Here is a 16,515-nt window from a genome sequence, read left to right as displayed (position 1 = left end):
TTTAAGTATCATCCCTCTCCAAAGAATAGCTTCTCCTAGTAATATACCCAAAGTATATGAGGTAAAACCTCATCATTCTTTCTCTAAGGAGCACTCCAGCTGTACCCTCTTCAAGCCATATTTATTTGTTCTTTTGGCAGTTCATGGAATGAATGTTCAGTGCTCGTCTCCAATACCAAAACTCAAAGATATCAATTTGTGTTCTGTCATCTCTATTCATTGTCCAGCTCTCATATTCACAGTAAGTTATCGGAAAATCCTTGGCCTGAATCATATACACCTTAGTCCTAAAACAGACATCATTATTCCTCAACAATTTGGGAAGGTCCCTATTGCAGACTTTCCTAGTACAATGAGTCAGTGTCCTAATTTTTTGACTGCTAAGACCAAGAGTGTTATTTGTGAATATAAGGAAGATGAAGTTGTTAACAGTTTTGGTCTCTTCTCTATTCACCATGAAGTTTGCTATCAACCCAGTGGTAGAAATCTTTGTTTTCTTGACATTGAGATGCCATCCATACTGAAAGCTGCATTCTTTGATCTTCTGTAACAAATGTTTCAAGTCCTTCTTACTTTCAGCAAGTAAAGTTTTGTCATCTGCATAATGCAGATTATTGATGTGTCTCCCTCCTATCCTGATGCCACATTTCTCCCTAAAATGTCCAGTTTCTCAAATAATTTTCTCTTCATATAGATTAAATAGGTATGGAGAGAGAATAGAACCCTTACACACTCCCTTCTTAAATTAATCCGTGCAATATTTTCCGGCTCTGTACACACAACACCTTCTTGAACCATATGTTGGTTTCACATGATCACAATTAAGTGCTCTGAGATTCCAAGTCTTCTCAATATCAGTCACTCTTATTATCATTCACACAGGAAGCATAACTCTATTGCAAATATATATAAAATAAATAAATTTTCTAGAGAAAGGAAAGATGTTGTCCTCTGGGACCAAGATAGTGTATGATATGTAATCTTTGAAGAGTAAAAATAGGGATAATTCAGTGGCTCTGATCCTGTCAGAGAAATATGAGATCATGAAAAAGAACATTAAGATAAGGTTGTTTCTCCCTAGGTGTCACAAGTGTGATCAAGATATGATCTGTGTAGGTGAAAGTGACCTATGTCCTCTATCCATAGAAACCTATGCTTTCGGAGGATTTTAAAAGAAAGGACAAATCAATAGTTGTTAAAAAATGTTTATAAAAAGATGGGACAAATTATGTATACTGCATTGAAATAGATGAAGGAGAGAGCTGTTTAAAAGGGATATATGATTAGGTATTATTTTCAAGACAGGAGTCCAGAACGAAGGCTGCACAGTGGAGTGGACTTAGGGGGAGTGATTGTAAAACTATGAAAGAATTTTTCTTTTACTTTTCAAAGAGAAGAGTGAACTGGAGGGGGGAGGTTGGGCAGGGAGAAAAGTACAATGAATGAATGGAAATTCAAAGTCTCTGTAAACTTTCATTAAAATTAATAAAAAAGTTTGTATGTGTCTAAATATGTATGTACATACACACATACATGCCTGTTGTATGCCATCAAGGTGATGACAATTTATAGCAACCCTATGCTCTTGTTGTTATATGCCATCAACCCACCTGTGACCCATTGCAACACCAAGTACAATAGCTTTGAAGCCTGCCCTGTCCTCAGCCAGTCTCACTATGACACACCTACTTCCCATTACCCCAGTTACTGTATCAATCCATCTCATCCGGGGTCTTCCTCTCCTGCACCGTCCCTCCGTCCTTCTCCAAGGATCAGTCCCTCCTGGACACATGCCCAAAGTAAGTGAGATGGGGCATCAAAATCCAAGGAGACACTTGGTTTCACCCTCTCCAAAACAGACCTATAAACCTATACATATTTTCAATTCATAGCACCAGGTTTTCCAGTTAGCAGCCGAGTTCTTAAGCAATGCACCAAAGACTACACACACACACACACACACACACACACACACACACACACACACACTCCAAAACACAAGTCTCCATAGGATTTCCAAGGTTGTAAATCCTAGCAGGACCAGACTGCCTTATCTTTCTCCTGCAGGGCTGCTGGTGGATCCAAAACACTGAATCTACCAGTTAGCAGCCAACATGTACCAACCACATTATGCCATTAGAGTTAATGTATGTGTTTGTTCTAAATGCTGAGAATAGGATAAAACTTGTAGAGACATTTATAGCTTTAGTATTTTTAGAGTCCACGAGTAGTGTAAATTATTTGCCCATAATTGCTGACCTAAAGGTTGCCTGTTCAAACCCACACACCCACTCAGCACTATTATGAAAGAAGTTTTCTGATCTGCTTCTGTTAACATTAGAGCAAAAAAATCCCTACAGAAAAATTTAGTGTGTCATATGAGAGTGTCATAATCATAACAACTGAACAGCAACTAATAATAACAATAGAAGATTCAGATAGAGGAAGAATTAAAATACACAGGTAAAATATACACTAAGACGAGTGTTGAATATACCATGGACCACTAGGATAACAAACAGGATTGTCCTGGAGGGGGTGAAGCCAGAGTGTTCCCTGGAGTCAAGGATTCTGAAGCTTCATCTGACATATTTTGGGCATGTTGCAAGGAGGAACTGGTCCGTGGAGAGGGACATCATGTTTGGCAGAGTGGAGGGATGGCGCAGGAGAGGAAGACCTTTAATGAGATGGATCGATTCTGTGACTGGAGCGGTGGGAATAAGTGCCTTTGAGATGGCTAGGTTGGCACAGGATAGAACAGCATTTAGAGCTCTTGTACATAGGGTCGCTATGAGTCGCAAGTGACTCGATGGCACATAACAACAACAACAACAAGAGGACAAACTATATGATACAATTATTAAACATCTAAAGAATATTAAATGTCTCTCAATATTTTATGGAAAACTAAATATGCAATCTCGGGGAGATGAAACAGGAGAAAATCCCTAACATCACTTAGGATTGACAATGACAGTTCTCATCCCTGGGCTCTGCAATGCACTCATCTAATGGGAGGTGCTCTTTGTAAGGACACCATTCTCCTTATTCCTCTGCAAGATGGAAGGTTTCAAAAAAAGCAGTACTTTACTACAACTGACTATGAGGTATTTGCATTACATTTAATTGACAGTAAAAAAGGAAGTAGGACAATTAGTATTATCTTTGATAAGTAACAGGAAAACAGAGTGAGTATCATTTTCCCCCACAAGGCTTGAAAATTAGCATATTCTTCTGCTTATTATAAGAATTAAAGTACAATAAAAGGAGACAAAATCATTAGTGTCTGTGTCAGGACATAACAATTGTCCACCTTTTTATGAACTTTTAACAATATTTTAATGCTTTATTATTGTGTGTGTGTGTGTTTACTTGCAGCGAAGAATTCCATTGGTGCTAAAGAAGAACAAATCGTTTTTAGAGACTGTGCTGATGCGTTCAAAGCAGGACTAACAACGACTGGCGTCTACACCTTAACATTTCCCAATTCTACAGAGGAGATAAAGGTAAAGCGTTTCTCTTGCATTATTAACTCCCTTGATTCTGACAGGAGCTCTCGTGGTGCTTCTCTGGGGGTCTGAATACATCCACCATTTGCTCTGTGAAAAAAAGACATGCAATCTCTGCCCACAAGCTTTTTAGGCTCAGATAATTAGCTCGAGGGTTGGCTATGATCAGTTCGACAGCAATAAGTTTGAATTTTTTTAGAGCTTCAGGGAACTGAATTGTTAACCCAAAGGCTATGCCTGTTTAAAGGTTCAAATTTACCAATGACTCCCCAAGAGAAAAAAGATAAGTAATCTTGTTGGGTGTGATTTATATCCTCAGAAACCCAATGGAGGTTCAGTTATAAGTTGGTTCCAATTCAACAGCAATGACTGAGTGAATGAGACACAGAGAATAGTGTGATACTACTGACTTGACTTATGCCAGGTTACTAGTTTATCTGCCTTTGTTTTTGTATCATCAGTGCAAATGTCAACACGGTGCCACATATTAATAACATCTTCATGCTTCTATGAACATGTTATCCCCTGTGACTTAATGGAAGGTCCTTAGGGAGCATCAGAATGTCACCCCATGAGAACTGCTGGGGTTGACTATTCTTGAACTCATCTAACGTTTGAAAGACTTGAAACACATTATAAAAAATACATGAGACTTATGTCAAAGTGCATATTCAATTACTGTAAGTCAAGTGAATAAACAACCAGATAGTATCACGAGAAGCTAGGACATAGCTTAATTCTAGAATTCTCAGTTATTCTAAATTTCCCAGGGAATATTTCTCCTGCAGTTGCTTCTGCGAGAGAGGTCTGGGTGGGAGTAGGAGGTGGAATAAGTCAACCAGAGAATATGTCAATGTGATTACTACAATGAGGTGTCAAAGGAGAATATTATTAGAAATTCTGTGTGAAATATATGTAGGATTACAGTGTAGTTTAAATATCTATAAATATGCTTGCATCTTTATAAAGTAAAAATGTACAGAAAAGGCACTAAGCACTGAAAGGAACAGAGTGTCGGCTGGAAATTTGAGAGGCCTTCAAAGTATGATTTTGGACTCAGTAATCTTCAATATTTAATGTGGCATCAAAGGAAAGCATTTAAAGAAAACCCAAATGTCTAAATATTGTTCTGTTTAAGATAACTTCCAAAGATATATTCCTAATTCATTCGAGTTTCTTTAAATCAACCTTAAAAATCAAGTACTGCCCCTAGCACTCTAGGAGGAGTCACAGAAGGGGAGGTAAAGGGCACCATGCTAAGCATAGGGCGAAAATCTCCAAGAGGTTTAAAAGCACCAGCCGCTCTGTGAAAAACAGATGAGCACTCTCCTCCCACTCAATGGACCATTGTTCTAAGTTGAAATAGGCTTGAGAGCAGTCAGTGTGAGTTTGTAATTTTTGTTGTTGGGGTTTTTTTTTATCCACCACAGCATCAAAATATTAGCTGCAGATGAAAAAGCAATCAATTAACTCTATACAAGGTTTTCAATCTCTTTTGTGATGTAGTTTTCCAGAAATATTCTTTGTTGTGTTAGCTGTCTTCTTAATGCAGTGATGGTGGAAATGGTACATGAGGAGGAAGATGGAAGACACAGTAAAATGTAAATGCTACCAAGGCAAGTCCAGAAGGAGCATCGCTAAGAGTAGAGTAGTGCCACGATATACTGGGTACATGTCTTTCTGAAAACACTGACCTCACCCAGTATGTTACACTGACCCAACGGCTAAACTGAAATGCTCTGCAGAAAAGTGAAAATACATAGAGTGTACTGTGATCATAGGAAACTCGGGTCATGGTTTGATATATTAAGATTTATAGTACTGTTAAACATTTGCAGTTAAAAAACTTATTTACATAGCAGGCAATAATAATCTTTCGAGGCCTCAATTTTCTCATTTTGAAAAGAAATGGTCTAGATTATGTTACCTCTACATTCCCTTGCAGATTTTGAATGCTATAATTCACAACCTCATCTAGGAAGGGAAAGTCAGATGGGCTTTAGTTTAAATTCCACCTCTGCCAATTTGTGATTCTGTGCAAGTCATTAAATCTTTATGAGCCATAGGTTTTGCAATATGCAACATGCTCATAATGATTCTAATCTTAAAGAACTATATTTGTGGCTGTGATAATGAATATATTGCACTAACTGTTGGACTTGGCACTTAGTATGCCTTCAATAAAGAGTGGTTATTATCATTTTGGCTGCTCTTGAAACAGTAAGGAAATTCCTTTCCATGCCAGGTTATTTAATTTTTTCTTCTAAGAAAAGAATGCTCAGTAGATCTTCTAGCTGATCTTTTCCCAAAGGCCTAAATATTTCAATTTTATTTTTAAAAACTCATTAAGTTTTTGTCCAAGATAGACATTCAAGATGACATTTATTACAAGCACTAGACCATTCATTTACTAGTTACTAACATAATAGTTTCCTTCCTAAAATTTAAAAGAATACCTGGCTTGTCGTTTTTATCTGTTTGCTAGTAAATCAATCAATCAATCATTTAACCTTGGCCTTAGAGTCAAAGTATAACATTTAAATCAAGCATTATTTGTTGAAAAACATCAAGCTTTATACCACAATGTAAGGTCTCTGAACCATGCAACAGCATGTTAATCAAAAGTATTAACTGCCCTCAGGTTTGTTGTAATTGGAATGTTTAATGTCTCTGGCATTATATGAGGACTTCTGCTCTTCTGATCTTGATATAATTTATTTCATCCTTTCATTCAGTACCTCTTGGCTATGTGGGAAACTAATTTGAAAATTACCTTCCTCTGAAAGTTCTTTGACCCCATTAACCATAATATTTGTTGCCGTTGTTATAGTATTTAGTTTTCATACATCCTCTGTTCTTTTTTAAAAATCTAGATAGAATATTAACTAGGCATTCTAATAAATCTCCTCCCTATCACTAATGATAGGAGTTCTCCTGGCATTATCCATTACTGTTAACCAAAAGGGTAGTGGTTTGAATCCACCAGCTGGCCCAGGGGAGAAAAATGAGCAGTCAGCTCCCGTTATGGTCAAGGACTGCCATGAGATAGAGCGTACAGTGGGTTGGGTTTGGCTTGGCTTCTCATTAATGGAGTCAAAGAGAATAAGGAGAACTGAGGTTACTCATGCACTGGCAGTGAATAAAGCAAAACTCTCAGCCATTTGAGAGTCTTGAGAGATTTTCCATTCCCAAATAAGCCCAATAATTTTATAAGGGCATACACATTTAAAAAACAGTAACTCAATCCATTTCATTGTGGTTGGACATTAGGCCTGTTTCCATGTTCTTACGATGGACTGAGAAATTATGGTACAGTCACATGATGAAATACTATGCAGCATGCAAGAGCAATGATTTTGAAAATCACTACCTAACTATGGAGGGACTGAGCATTATGCTAAGTGAACTAACTCAGTCTCATAAGGGCAAATACTGTATAGGACAATTATTGTAGAACAAGTATGAGGATTCAAGCGGGGGGAGGGTAAGAGCAGAGGGGTGAGGATGGAGAGAGTGTTAATCACAGGGTTGCACAGTTTGATGGGTGGAGGGAGGGGTGGGTAAAGGAAATGGGAAAGTTCTGGTGTAAAACACAATGTATACTAACTTTGTAAATAAATCAGTATAAAATGGGGGGGGAAGAAAGAAAGTGAACTGGGGAAAAGGGAAGGAAGAGGGGAGAAAATGTGCAACACTGAACGAATAAAAACCTAACTTTTCTGTAAACTTTCATTAAAATAACAATTAAAATAATAATGCTTTTTTTAAAAAAAAAAAAAAAGCCCAACAATGGTAAGTTCAAGATGATAATTTTGGCATTGGAGCATTAACTATTCTGGAAACAATAATCGGGTGACATTATGTTGATTTGACTCAGGGTGATCACATGTGTGTTACAGCAGAACTTCACTCATAGAACCATTATTGGCTGAAATCTTATAGAAGTAGATAATTGGGCTCTTCTTGTGTGTTTTAACCTCCAATCTTTGAGTTGTTATGTGCTGACTATGATTCAGAGTCATACTCTATGAACTCTATGTTCGGAACACTGTGGAAACCATTTACACCACAAAAGGATCCTTAAGAATAAGGACATGTTTGCTAAAACATAAAAATTCATTACTTTAATCAGTATGCCATCTTAGGCTAATGAATAGCTAAAATGTCCCATGTATTCTGGGAGCTTTGGTTGCCTAGTGCTAAGAAGCCGCACTGCAATCCCAAAGACACATGGTTCGAATCCATCAGGTGCTCCACAGGACAAGAATAGGTAATCTCCTCCTGTGCAATTAATTGCCTCTGAAAATCTGCTGGAAAGGTCCATTATGGATAGGTTCTGACCCAAAGGCAAACGACAACAAGAACAACCATGTATTCTACCTAAACCAATGCAATTTATCCATCCAGTTCAGTGAAGCAGATTTTTTGGGACAGAAATGTGCAGCCCTGATCATTTTGTAGCTCATAAACAAGAGGCAGTATTATTCCTAAACTTATTTCCAACTTCAAGTTCTGAGTTCTTTTGAGAGACTTTTGTCCTATTAACAATAGGGCTTAGATTCTTTGATGTTAGAAACATGGGGGGTAAACAGAGACATGTGTAAATTCTATATACCGCTTCACAGTTACATGCCCGATCATATCCATCTAGCTTTACTACAGCTTTTCTTCTTCAGAAGATGCAGAGTTATAACATCACAACAGAGTTGCTGTGAAATTACATATAGTATATGCAAAGTAACTACCATGATAATTAAAACAGAGCCATCAAGAGGTTCCATTAAGCTGGTCAATTTTATGGTTAATTTAAAATAAAGAGATCATTTTATCCCTTTTTAATACATACGATTTTACCTGGATTTCCATATTAAGTATCACTGGGGGGAAAAAGTAAGTGGGCAGAGTGACTTCATGCAGCTAGTCTGAAACTAACAGAGAGAAATTTCCTGGAAATCAGAAAGTTTGGGACCTAACCACCAGTTCTGTAATTTCTTTAGCACTGAAAAATAGGACAATCATATGAACATTGTGGGTTCCTGTTCCCTCACAAGTAAAATGAAAGAAGAGGGTTAGGTGCTGTCATTGTTCTCTAGGATTCTGACTAGTAAATACAGGATACTTTGCACTTAAGTGTAGTAGATTGCCAAAAGTGTATCAATTATTCTCAAAAAGGAGTACAGAAAAAGTTTAAATCCATACCATGCTTGGAAGGATGGAGGAACAGAACAGGAGACAAAGAACCTCTATGAGGTGGATTGATTCAATGACTGGAGTAGTTGCAGTGAGACTGGCACAGGACAGGGCAGGGTTTAAGGCTGTTGTACATAGGGTCACTATGAGCTGTAGGCAACTCGATGGCACACAACAACAACAACAACAACAACAACCATTTAAAAAAGATAAACAAGAGAACATCATTTTGAATTAGTTCTAAGCCTTAACTTTACTATTTAGTACCTTATATGCTTTAGGGAAATTATCTTGCTTTGCGGAATGCTTTCTGGTTCTACTATAATCTCATTATTTAAAACTATTTATGTAATCTTATTTCCAGGGGGTTTTAATTTTGTAATAAAACTCCAGCTGAGTTGAAATTGAGCATTCATGCTCTTAGCCTAAGAAAGAATTTTGTGCTCTGAACAAAGTTTAAGCCGACTGAGCCAATTTCAAAGCAGAATGGAGTTGGGAAGAGAAATGCATGAGGGGTGTGTGTGTGTGTGTGTGTGTGTGTGTGTGTGTGAGAGAGAGAGAGAGAGAGAGAGAGAGAGAGAGAGAGAGAGAGAGAGGGAGAAATATGAATAAAACCTCAAGCCCCAGTATCAGTGGATAAATTGAGAGACTTTTATTTTCTGTTGAGGAATCCTAGAAGAGCTAGGTGGTAAGAATATTACAGGAGTCTAAAATAATAACAACAACAGGTCAAGATGACCAATTCCTAATGAAGCACTAAGAAACAACTGCCTTTGGGCCAGCTATTTATTAGGGTTGGTCTAAGCCTAGAATGGATAACTGGAGAAATATATAGGAAATTTTCATCAACACATTATATATGGTGCTGTAATTTATTTTTAATTCCTTTGAATTCAATAGTTTTCAACTTATTTAATTCGATTCCTTATTCTAGAAAACTTTGTAGGTTGCAAGTCTTAGTGCTGCCGTTATGCACCATCCAGTCAGTTATAATTCTTAGCAATCTTACACAACAGGATGAAATACCAGCCTTCCTCTATCAATGTCATGCTTAAGTTCATTGTTGCAGCCACTGTAACAACTCATCTCACTGAGAATATTCCTTTTTTCCATCAACCTCCTACCCTACCAAGACTGACAGCCTTCTCCAGGGCTTGACCTCTTCCTGATAACATGCCCAAATATTCTTTTGAGAAACATTCTGGCTGTACTTCTAAGACAGAATTGCTGCTTCTTTTTTAAAAGGTTACCATATATTCAGTATTCTACACAAACACGACAACTTAAAAGCATCAATTCTTCTGAAATATTCCGTATTCATTGTCCAAGATGCTCCAGGCATCTGAAAATATCACAGGTTGGGTCAGGCACACCATAATCCTCTATGTAATATCCTTACTGTTAGCCCTCTAAATAAAGAGTCTGATTACAAGGATCTAAACTCACCTTTTCTTCCTGTTATCGAAGAAAAAGAAATCCTTCCTATTTCACACACAATACAATGACGATGTGCTTCCTGCTGGCAGGCTTACTGTGACATGGAGACAAGTGGAGGTGGGTGGACAGTTATTCAGCGTCGTGAAGACGGCAGTGTTGACTTTCAGAGGACGTGGAAAGAATATAAAGTGGTATGTGCACTCACTAAATTACCTGAAAAGATATTCTTCTCTTTGTAAAAGTAGATTTTCAATATCTGCAGCACCTTTGCCTAACCAACTACTTTTGACATACTATTTTATTAAAGGTGTTTCCATTTTTTTTACTAAAGAACTGTCATGTTTATGAAATATAAGCTGTGTAGTAACACAATATGTGAGTTCTCTACTTCTTTTTAAAGACTAGTTCAGCAATTGTTGGTAAGGCAACAATTTCATAAAACATATACATTTCTTAAGCTTACCTATTAAATACAATTCTATAGATGGTTTTCTAGGTTGTTCTCTTAATCTAATACTAAATTTCTCTCAGTAACAGTGCATTTCCTTGAGACAGTTTAAATATACTTTGTTATGTGAAATAATTGAAATTTAAAAATATTTCTGCTGAAAATTGGATTGTTATTCCATCAAAACTGATGAAATATAGATTTATATACTAAATTTAAAAATAAATGAACTAAGTGAATTCTGCAACTTGGCTTACAGGGATTTGGTAACCCTTCCGGAGAGTACTGGCTAGGAAATGAATTTGTTTCCCAACTGACTAATCGGCAACCCTACATGTTGAGAATACACCTTAAGGACTGGGAAGGGAATGAGGCATACTCACTGTTTGAACATTTCTCTCTCTCAAGTGAAGAATTCAATTATAGGTAAGTAAATAATATGTAATTGGGGGGGTAATATGAAAGGATTTGCTAGGTCATTATTCCAGAATGTGAAAATAATATTGCAGGATTTTTTTTTTCTAAGAAGAAAACCTCAAATGAAGAAAAAAATCTCACAAACCAAAAATATTTGTTTCTTTGCATTATTACTATCTTTGGGTAAATTTCTCTATTTTAAAAAATTGAACTTTTGCGATAGCATTAGCAGAAGGAGAACTGTATAACGGCAAAGTGGTAAGGAGTTGTACTGTCAACCCAGTCATACACTTCGAACTCACCAGCTGCTCTACAGGAGAAAGACGGGAAATTTTCTCTCATTCGATTTACTGCTTCTGAAACCATGGAGGGTCAGCTGAGTCAGTTCCAACTCAATGGTACATAACAACATAACAATTCACAGCTTACAAGACCCTTATGTGGCAGACAAAAGACATTCAATACAATATTCAGAATAAGTGAATTTCACATTTTCGGCATATGCCATGTCAGTACCATAAGACATGTTTACTTGTCGCTGTTTTATTTTCTCTACTTTATAATTGTTAAAGCTGTAAAACCAAAATGCACCCTTTTTGCAGTTTAAATACATTAACCTGTTGCTGTGAAGTCATTTTGGACTCACAGCAACCTTCCATTGGGCAGCTTCTTCACTAGTAAAAACTGCCTATCATCCTCCCATAGATGGGCTGATGGATTAAAACTGCAGAACTGTGATCTTTCAGCTGTACATTATGTAACATACTACATCATCAAGGCTCCTTTAAAGTATACTAAAACTCAACCTCATTCTCATTGAATCAAAATCAAATCACAGCTGACTCACCAGTGAGTTTTTTGAGGTTGTAAATCACATGGAGAGATTGCTCGTCTTCTTGCAACAAGAACTGCTGGTGGATTCAAAGTGCCAAAGATGTATCCCCTTTGGGTTAGCAGGCCAACTCCTTGGGCAACACCACCAGAGCTGTCCTGTTTAAATGCACAGTTGTTCTTGCTGTTATGTACCACTGAGTTGGAACTGAGTCACAGCTGACCCTCCAGTGTGTTTTCAGAGGCAGTAAATCACATGGATGGGAACTATCCATCTTTCTCCAAGACCAAGTTGGCTTTGGGTTGACTTTGCGTTTCCTTGTCAGAATTAGTTACTAAATTCTAAAATGACAGAATTAGATTAAATATATAGTCAGCAGAAAAGACATTTACCAGTTAGAAAAATGACCATACACTTCAAAAATGACAGGCCTTCAAAAACCCTATGTACAATAAAGCACACTTAGACTATCTACTTGGACTAGCAGACATGGCAATTGAAACTGAGAGCGTAGAAATGGAAACACAGAGAAGGAGAAACAGCTGTAAGTAGACACTAGTGATTGGAACGTGGAATATGAGAAGCATGAATGTAGGAAAATTGGACATTGTTAAGCTAGAAATGGAATACATAAATATTGACTTATCAGGTATTGGCGAAATGAGATGGCTTGGCATGGGACATTTTGAATCAGATGATCATATGATTTACTATACTGGGGATAAAAAGGTGAGGAAAAAATGGGGTTGGTTTAATAATTAAAAAGTCATTTCTAGATCTATCCTGAAATACATAGGAATCAAAGCAATTACATTTGTGGAAAGACTCGGTGGAGAAGCTCAACATCAGCAGTGAAAACCAGGCCGGGTGCTGATTGTGGGACAGACCACCAACTACTCATATGCAAGTTCAAGCTGAATTTGAGAAAAATTAAATCAAGTCCATGGGAACCAAAATTTGACCTTATGTCTGTCCCACTCAAATTTCAAAACCATCTCAGGAACAGGTTTGAGGCCTTAAGCACCAATGAGCATAGACCAAATGAGCTCTGGGAGGATATCAAGAAAATCATCCTTGAAGAATGCAAAAGATCATTACAAAGGCTGGAAAAGAAGAAAAGACAAAGATGGATGTCAGATGAGACTCTGAGCATTGCATTAGAGCGCCGAGAAGCCAAAGCTAAGGGAAGAAACCAAAAATCAAGGAGCTGAACAGAAATGACAAAGCAAGATACTATAATGAAATGTGTAGAGAGCTGGAGTCAGAAAATCAAAAGGGCCAAACTCGCTCAGTGTTTCTTAAGCTGAAGGAGTTGAAAAGCAAATTTAAGCCATGGGTGGCAATACTTAAGGATAGTTTGGGTAGAATGCTAAATGATGCAGGAAGTATCAAAAGAAGATGGAAGCAGTACACAGAGCCACTGTATCAGAAGGAATTGGCGGACACAGAGGAATTTCATGAAATAATATATGAGCAAGTGTATGGTGATGAAGGAAGAAGTTCAAATTTCTCTGAAGTAATTGGCAATAAACAAGGCTCCAGGAGTTGACAGCATACCAATTAATTTATTTCAACAAATGCATACAGCCCTGGATGTGCTCACTAAGTTGTACCAAGAAATCTGGAGGACAGCCAGCTGGCCAACTTATGGGAAAAGATCTGTATTTGTTCCCATTCAAAAGAAATGTGACCCAACAGAGTGCAGAAATTATTGTACAATATCATTAATATCACATGCAAGCAAGACTCTGCTGAAAATGATCCAAAAACGTTTGAAACAATATGTCAACAGAGAACTGCCAGATGTGCAGGCTGGATTTAGAAGATGTCACGGTACTAGGGATATTATACCTAATGTTAAATGGATCTTGGCAGAAAGCAGAGAATACCAGAAGAATGTCTATCTGTGTTTTATTGACTATGCAAAGGCTTTTAACTGTGTGGATCTCAACAAGTTATGGCTGACTTTGAGAAGAATGGGAATCCCAGAACATTTGATTGTGCTAATGTGAAACCTATACTTGGACCAAGAGGCAGTCATCAGAATAGAGCAAGGAGACACTACATGGTTCAAAATCAAGAAGGGGGTCCTTCAGAGATGTATTTTGTCTCCATACCTTTTCAATCTGTATGCAGAAGAGATCATCTGAGATGCTGGGCTGTACGAGGAGGAATGTGGCATCAGGATGGGTGGAAGAATCATCAACAACCTGCGTTCTGTGAATGACACAACCCTGCTTGCTGAAACTGAGGAGGACCTGAAGTGCTTGCTGCAGAAGGTCAAGGACTGCAGCTTTCAATATGGATTGAAGCTCAACATCAAGAAAACAGAGATTCTCACCATTGGGCCAAATGGCTGCATTAGTATGGATGGTGAAGAGATTGAGATATTTAACAATTTTAGTTTACTTGGTTTCACAGTCAACACTCTTGGTAACAGCAGCCAGGAAATCAGGATACAAATCGCACTGGGCAAGTCAGCTGTGAGGGACTTCTCACGAGTACTGAAAAGCAATGATGTCAGGCTGGAGATTAAGGTGCACCTGATCCAGGCCATAGTCTTCACAGTTACATGCTATGCATCGGAGAGTTGGACAGTGACTAGAGAAGATAGAAAGAGAATTGATGCCTTTGAGCTGTGGTGCTGCAGAAGAGTGTTGAATATACCATGGACTGCTAGGAGAACAAACAGGTTTGTCCTGGAGAGGGTGAAGCCGGAGTGCTCGTTGGAGTCAAGGATTCTGAAGCTTCATCTGATATACTTTGGGCATGTTGCAAGGAGGGACTGGTCCTTTGAGAGGGACATCATGTCTGGGAAGGTGGGCAGACGGCGCAGGAGAGGAAGGCCCTTAATGAGATGGATCGATTCTGTGAGTGGTGTGGTGGGAATGAGTGTGTTTGAGACGGTGAGGATGGCACAGGATAGAACGGCATTTAGGGCTTTTGTACATTAGGGTCGCTATGAGTCACAAATGACTCAGTGGCATATAACAACAGCAACAACAAATAGTCAATCTATGGAAAAAAAATCTACCAAAATTAACAAGCATGCTTAATATTTGCCTGGCTTTGAGGGAGAAAGATGGGCTATCTCTTTCCTGATTGATATAAAGTCTGAGAGACCTAAGTGAGGAAAAGCTAGGAGTTGGTTCTCACATGAGGACAATGAGAGAGAGATCAAGTCCAAGAGCTACTGATAAAAGCATACATAAGCATGGGGGTAAAAGGACAACTGAGATTATGTATCATATGGCACCAAAAGAGTTGGTCTGAGAAGATGTTACAGAATATATGTCACTAATACAGCTTTCAAGGTAATCTACAGAACACAGGCTGCTAGTGTTTGATGAAGATCAAGTACACATAATTAAATACCTACTGTAGAGTCTTAAAATTTATTTCATCTTACTTTGATAAACAACAGTCTTGATACCAGCAGTCAGGATATAAGAAGACAGGTTGCCCTGGGCACATCTGTTGTCAGGGACGTCTCCAAAATACTGAGGAGCCATGATGCCAGCTTGAAGACGAAGGTATGGCTCTTTTAGGACATGATCTTTTCCATTATTTGCTATGAATTTGAGAGCAAGACAATGCAAAGAGATGGAAGAATAAGAATTGATTCCTTTGAGTTGTGGTCTTAGAGAAAAGTACTGAATATCTCATGGACTGCAAAAAGAATGAACAGGTAGGTCTTGGAAAATGTGTAGCCAAAATGCTCCTCAGAGGAAAGAATGGAAAAGCTTCGCCTCTCCTACTTTGGACATTTTATCAGGAGAAGCTATTCCTTGGAAAGAGACATCATGCTTGGAAGGGTGGAGGCTCAGAAAAAGAGAGAAAGACCTATGACTGCCGCAATGGGCACAAGGGTATCCAAGATGACGAGGTTGACCCAGATAGGCCACGGTTCAGATGTGCTGTTCATAGGGTCACTATGAGTCATACTTAACTTGATGGCACCTACCTACAGCAACTGTAGAGTCGAAAATAAATAGAAAGAAGTTTAATACGGATGCTACAGAAAACCAGTATCGTAAGGTCTAACAGCCTGTCTAATCTCACTAATGATCAACTCAGACCCTCTGCTCTGTAGACATTTCAAGAGCTGCATAGTTTGGAAAAGAAACAATCCTTTAACTGGCTTTCTAGTAGAGAGTCAGAGTGGACAGTCCACAAAAACTGGCTGCAAATCCACATGCGAGCACAATAATCTGAAAATGCTGCAATTTCAGTATGTCCTACTTTATAAAACAGAAGCATGATTCAAAAGAGATAATTTACAATAAGCACTGATATGACTTTAAAAAAAAAAGATCCGTGAAACACAGTGTACCAATTTTCCTTCAAGAAGTACCAGGGCTCTCTTGGATGCCTGAAAAGATGGGTGTTTGAACCTCACCACAGTTCCAAGTTTACTCCAAAGAGATCAGAACTTCAATGGATATTAAGATCCAAGTGGTCTGTCATTGTTTTACCTCCAAGTTAAATATTATTCCAACTGGTAACAGTTAGGAGTTAACAAAAATGGAAATTTTTTTTTAAAAAAAGAGAAAGAAAAAATGAAAATTAAGGATTAGTATGTTTGTATAAGACGATTTTGAAAAATGGGTCATTATGCTTGTAAAGGGATGACATAAAAATATTTTTAAACTGTGATGCTTCTTAATGGATATTTCCTTTAG

At 38.0% G+C, this 16,515-nt stretch overlaps 1 protein-coding gene across 2 annotated transcripts in view; it reads left to right on the top strand.

Moving 5' to 3' along the window:
* ANGPT2 (angiopoietin 2) overlaps positions 1–16,515 on the top strand; it is a 79,426-nt gene that overhangs the window by 53,883 nt on the left and 9,028 nt on the right. For both annotated transcript variants that reach the window (XM_006895019.1, XM_006895020.1), the window contains 3 exons: positions 3,379–3,506; positions 10,226–10,327; positions 10,844–11,010. In XM_006895019.1, coding sequence (XP_006895081.1) covers positions 3,379–3,506; positions 10,226–10,327; positions 10,844–11,010 — 397 coding nt within the window. The remainder of the gene's footprint in view (positions 1–3,378; positions 3,507–10,225; positions 10,328–10,843; positions 11,011–16,515) is intronic.

The sequence above is a fragment of the Elephantulus edwardii genome, unplaced genomic scaffold (genome assembly GCF_000299155.1).
Source record: "Elephantulus edwardii isolate Elephantulus edwardi_28Jun2011 unplaced genomic scaffold, EleEdw1.0 scaffold00154, whole genome shotgun sequence".
In the NCBI taxonomy this organism is placed as follows: Eukaryota; Metazoa; Chordata; class Mammalia; order Macroscelidea; family Macroscelididae; genus Elephantulus; species Elephantulus edwardii.
The sequence above is the reverse complement of the archived record's forward strand: the minus strand, read 5'-3'. Positions and strand labels throughout refer to the sequence as shown.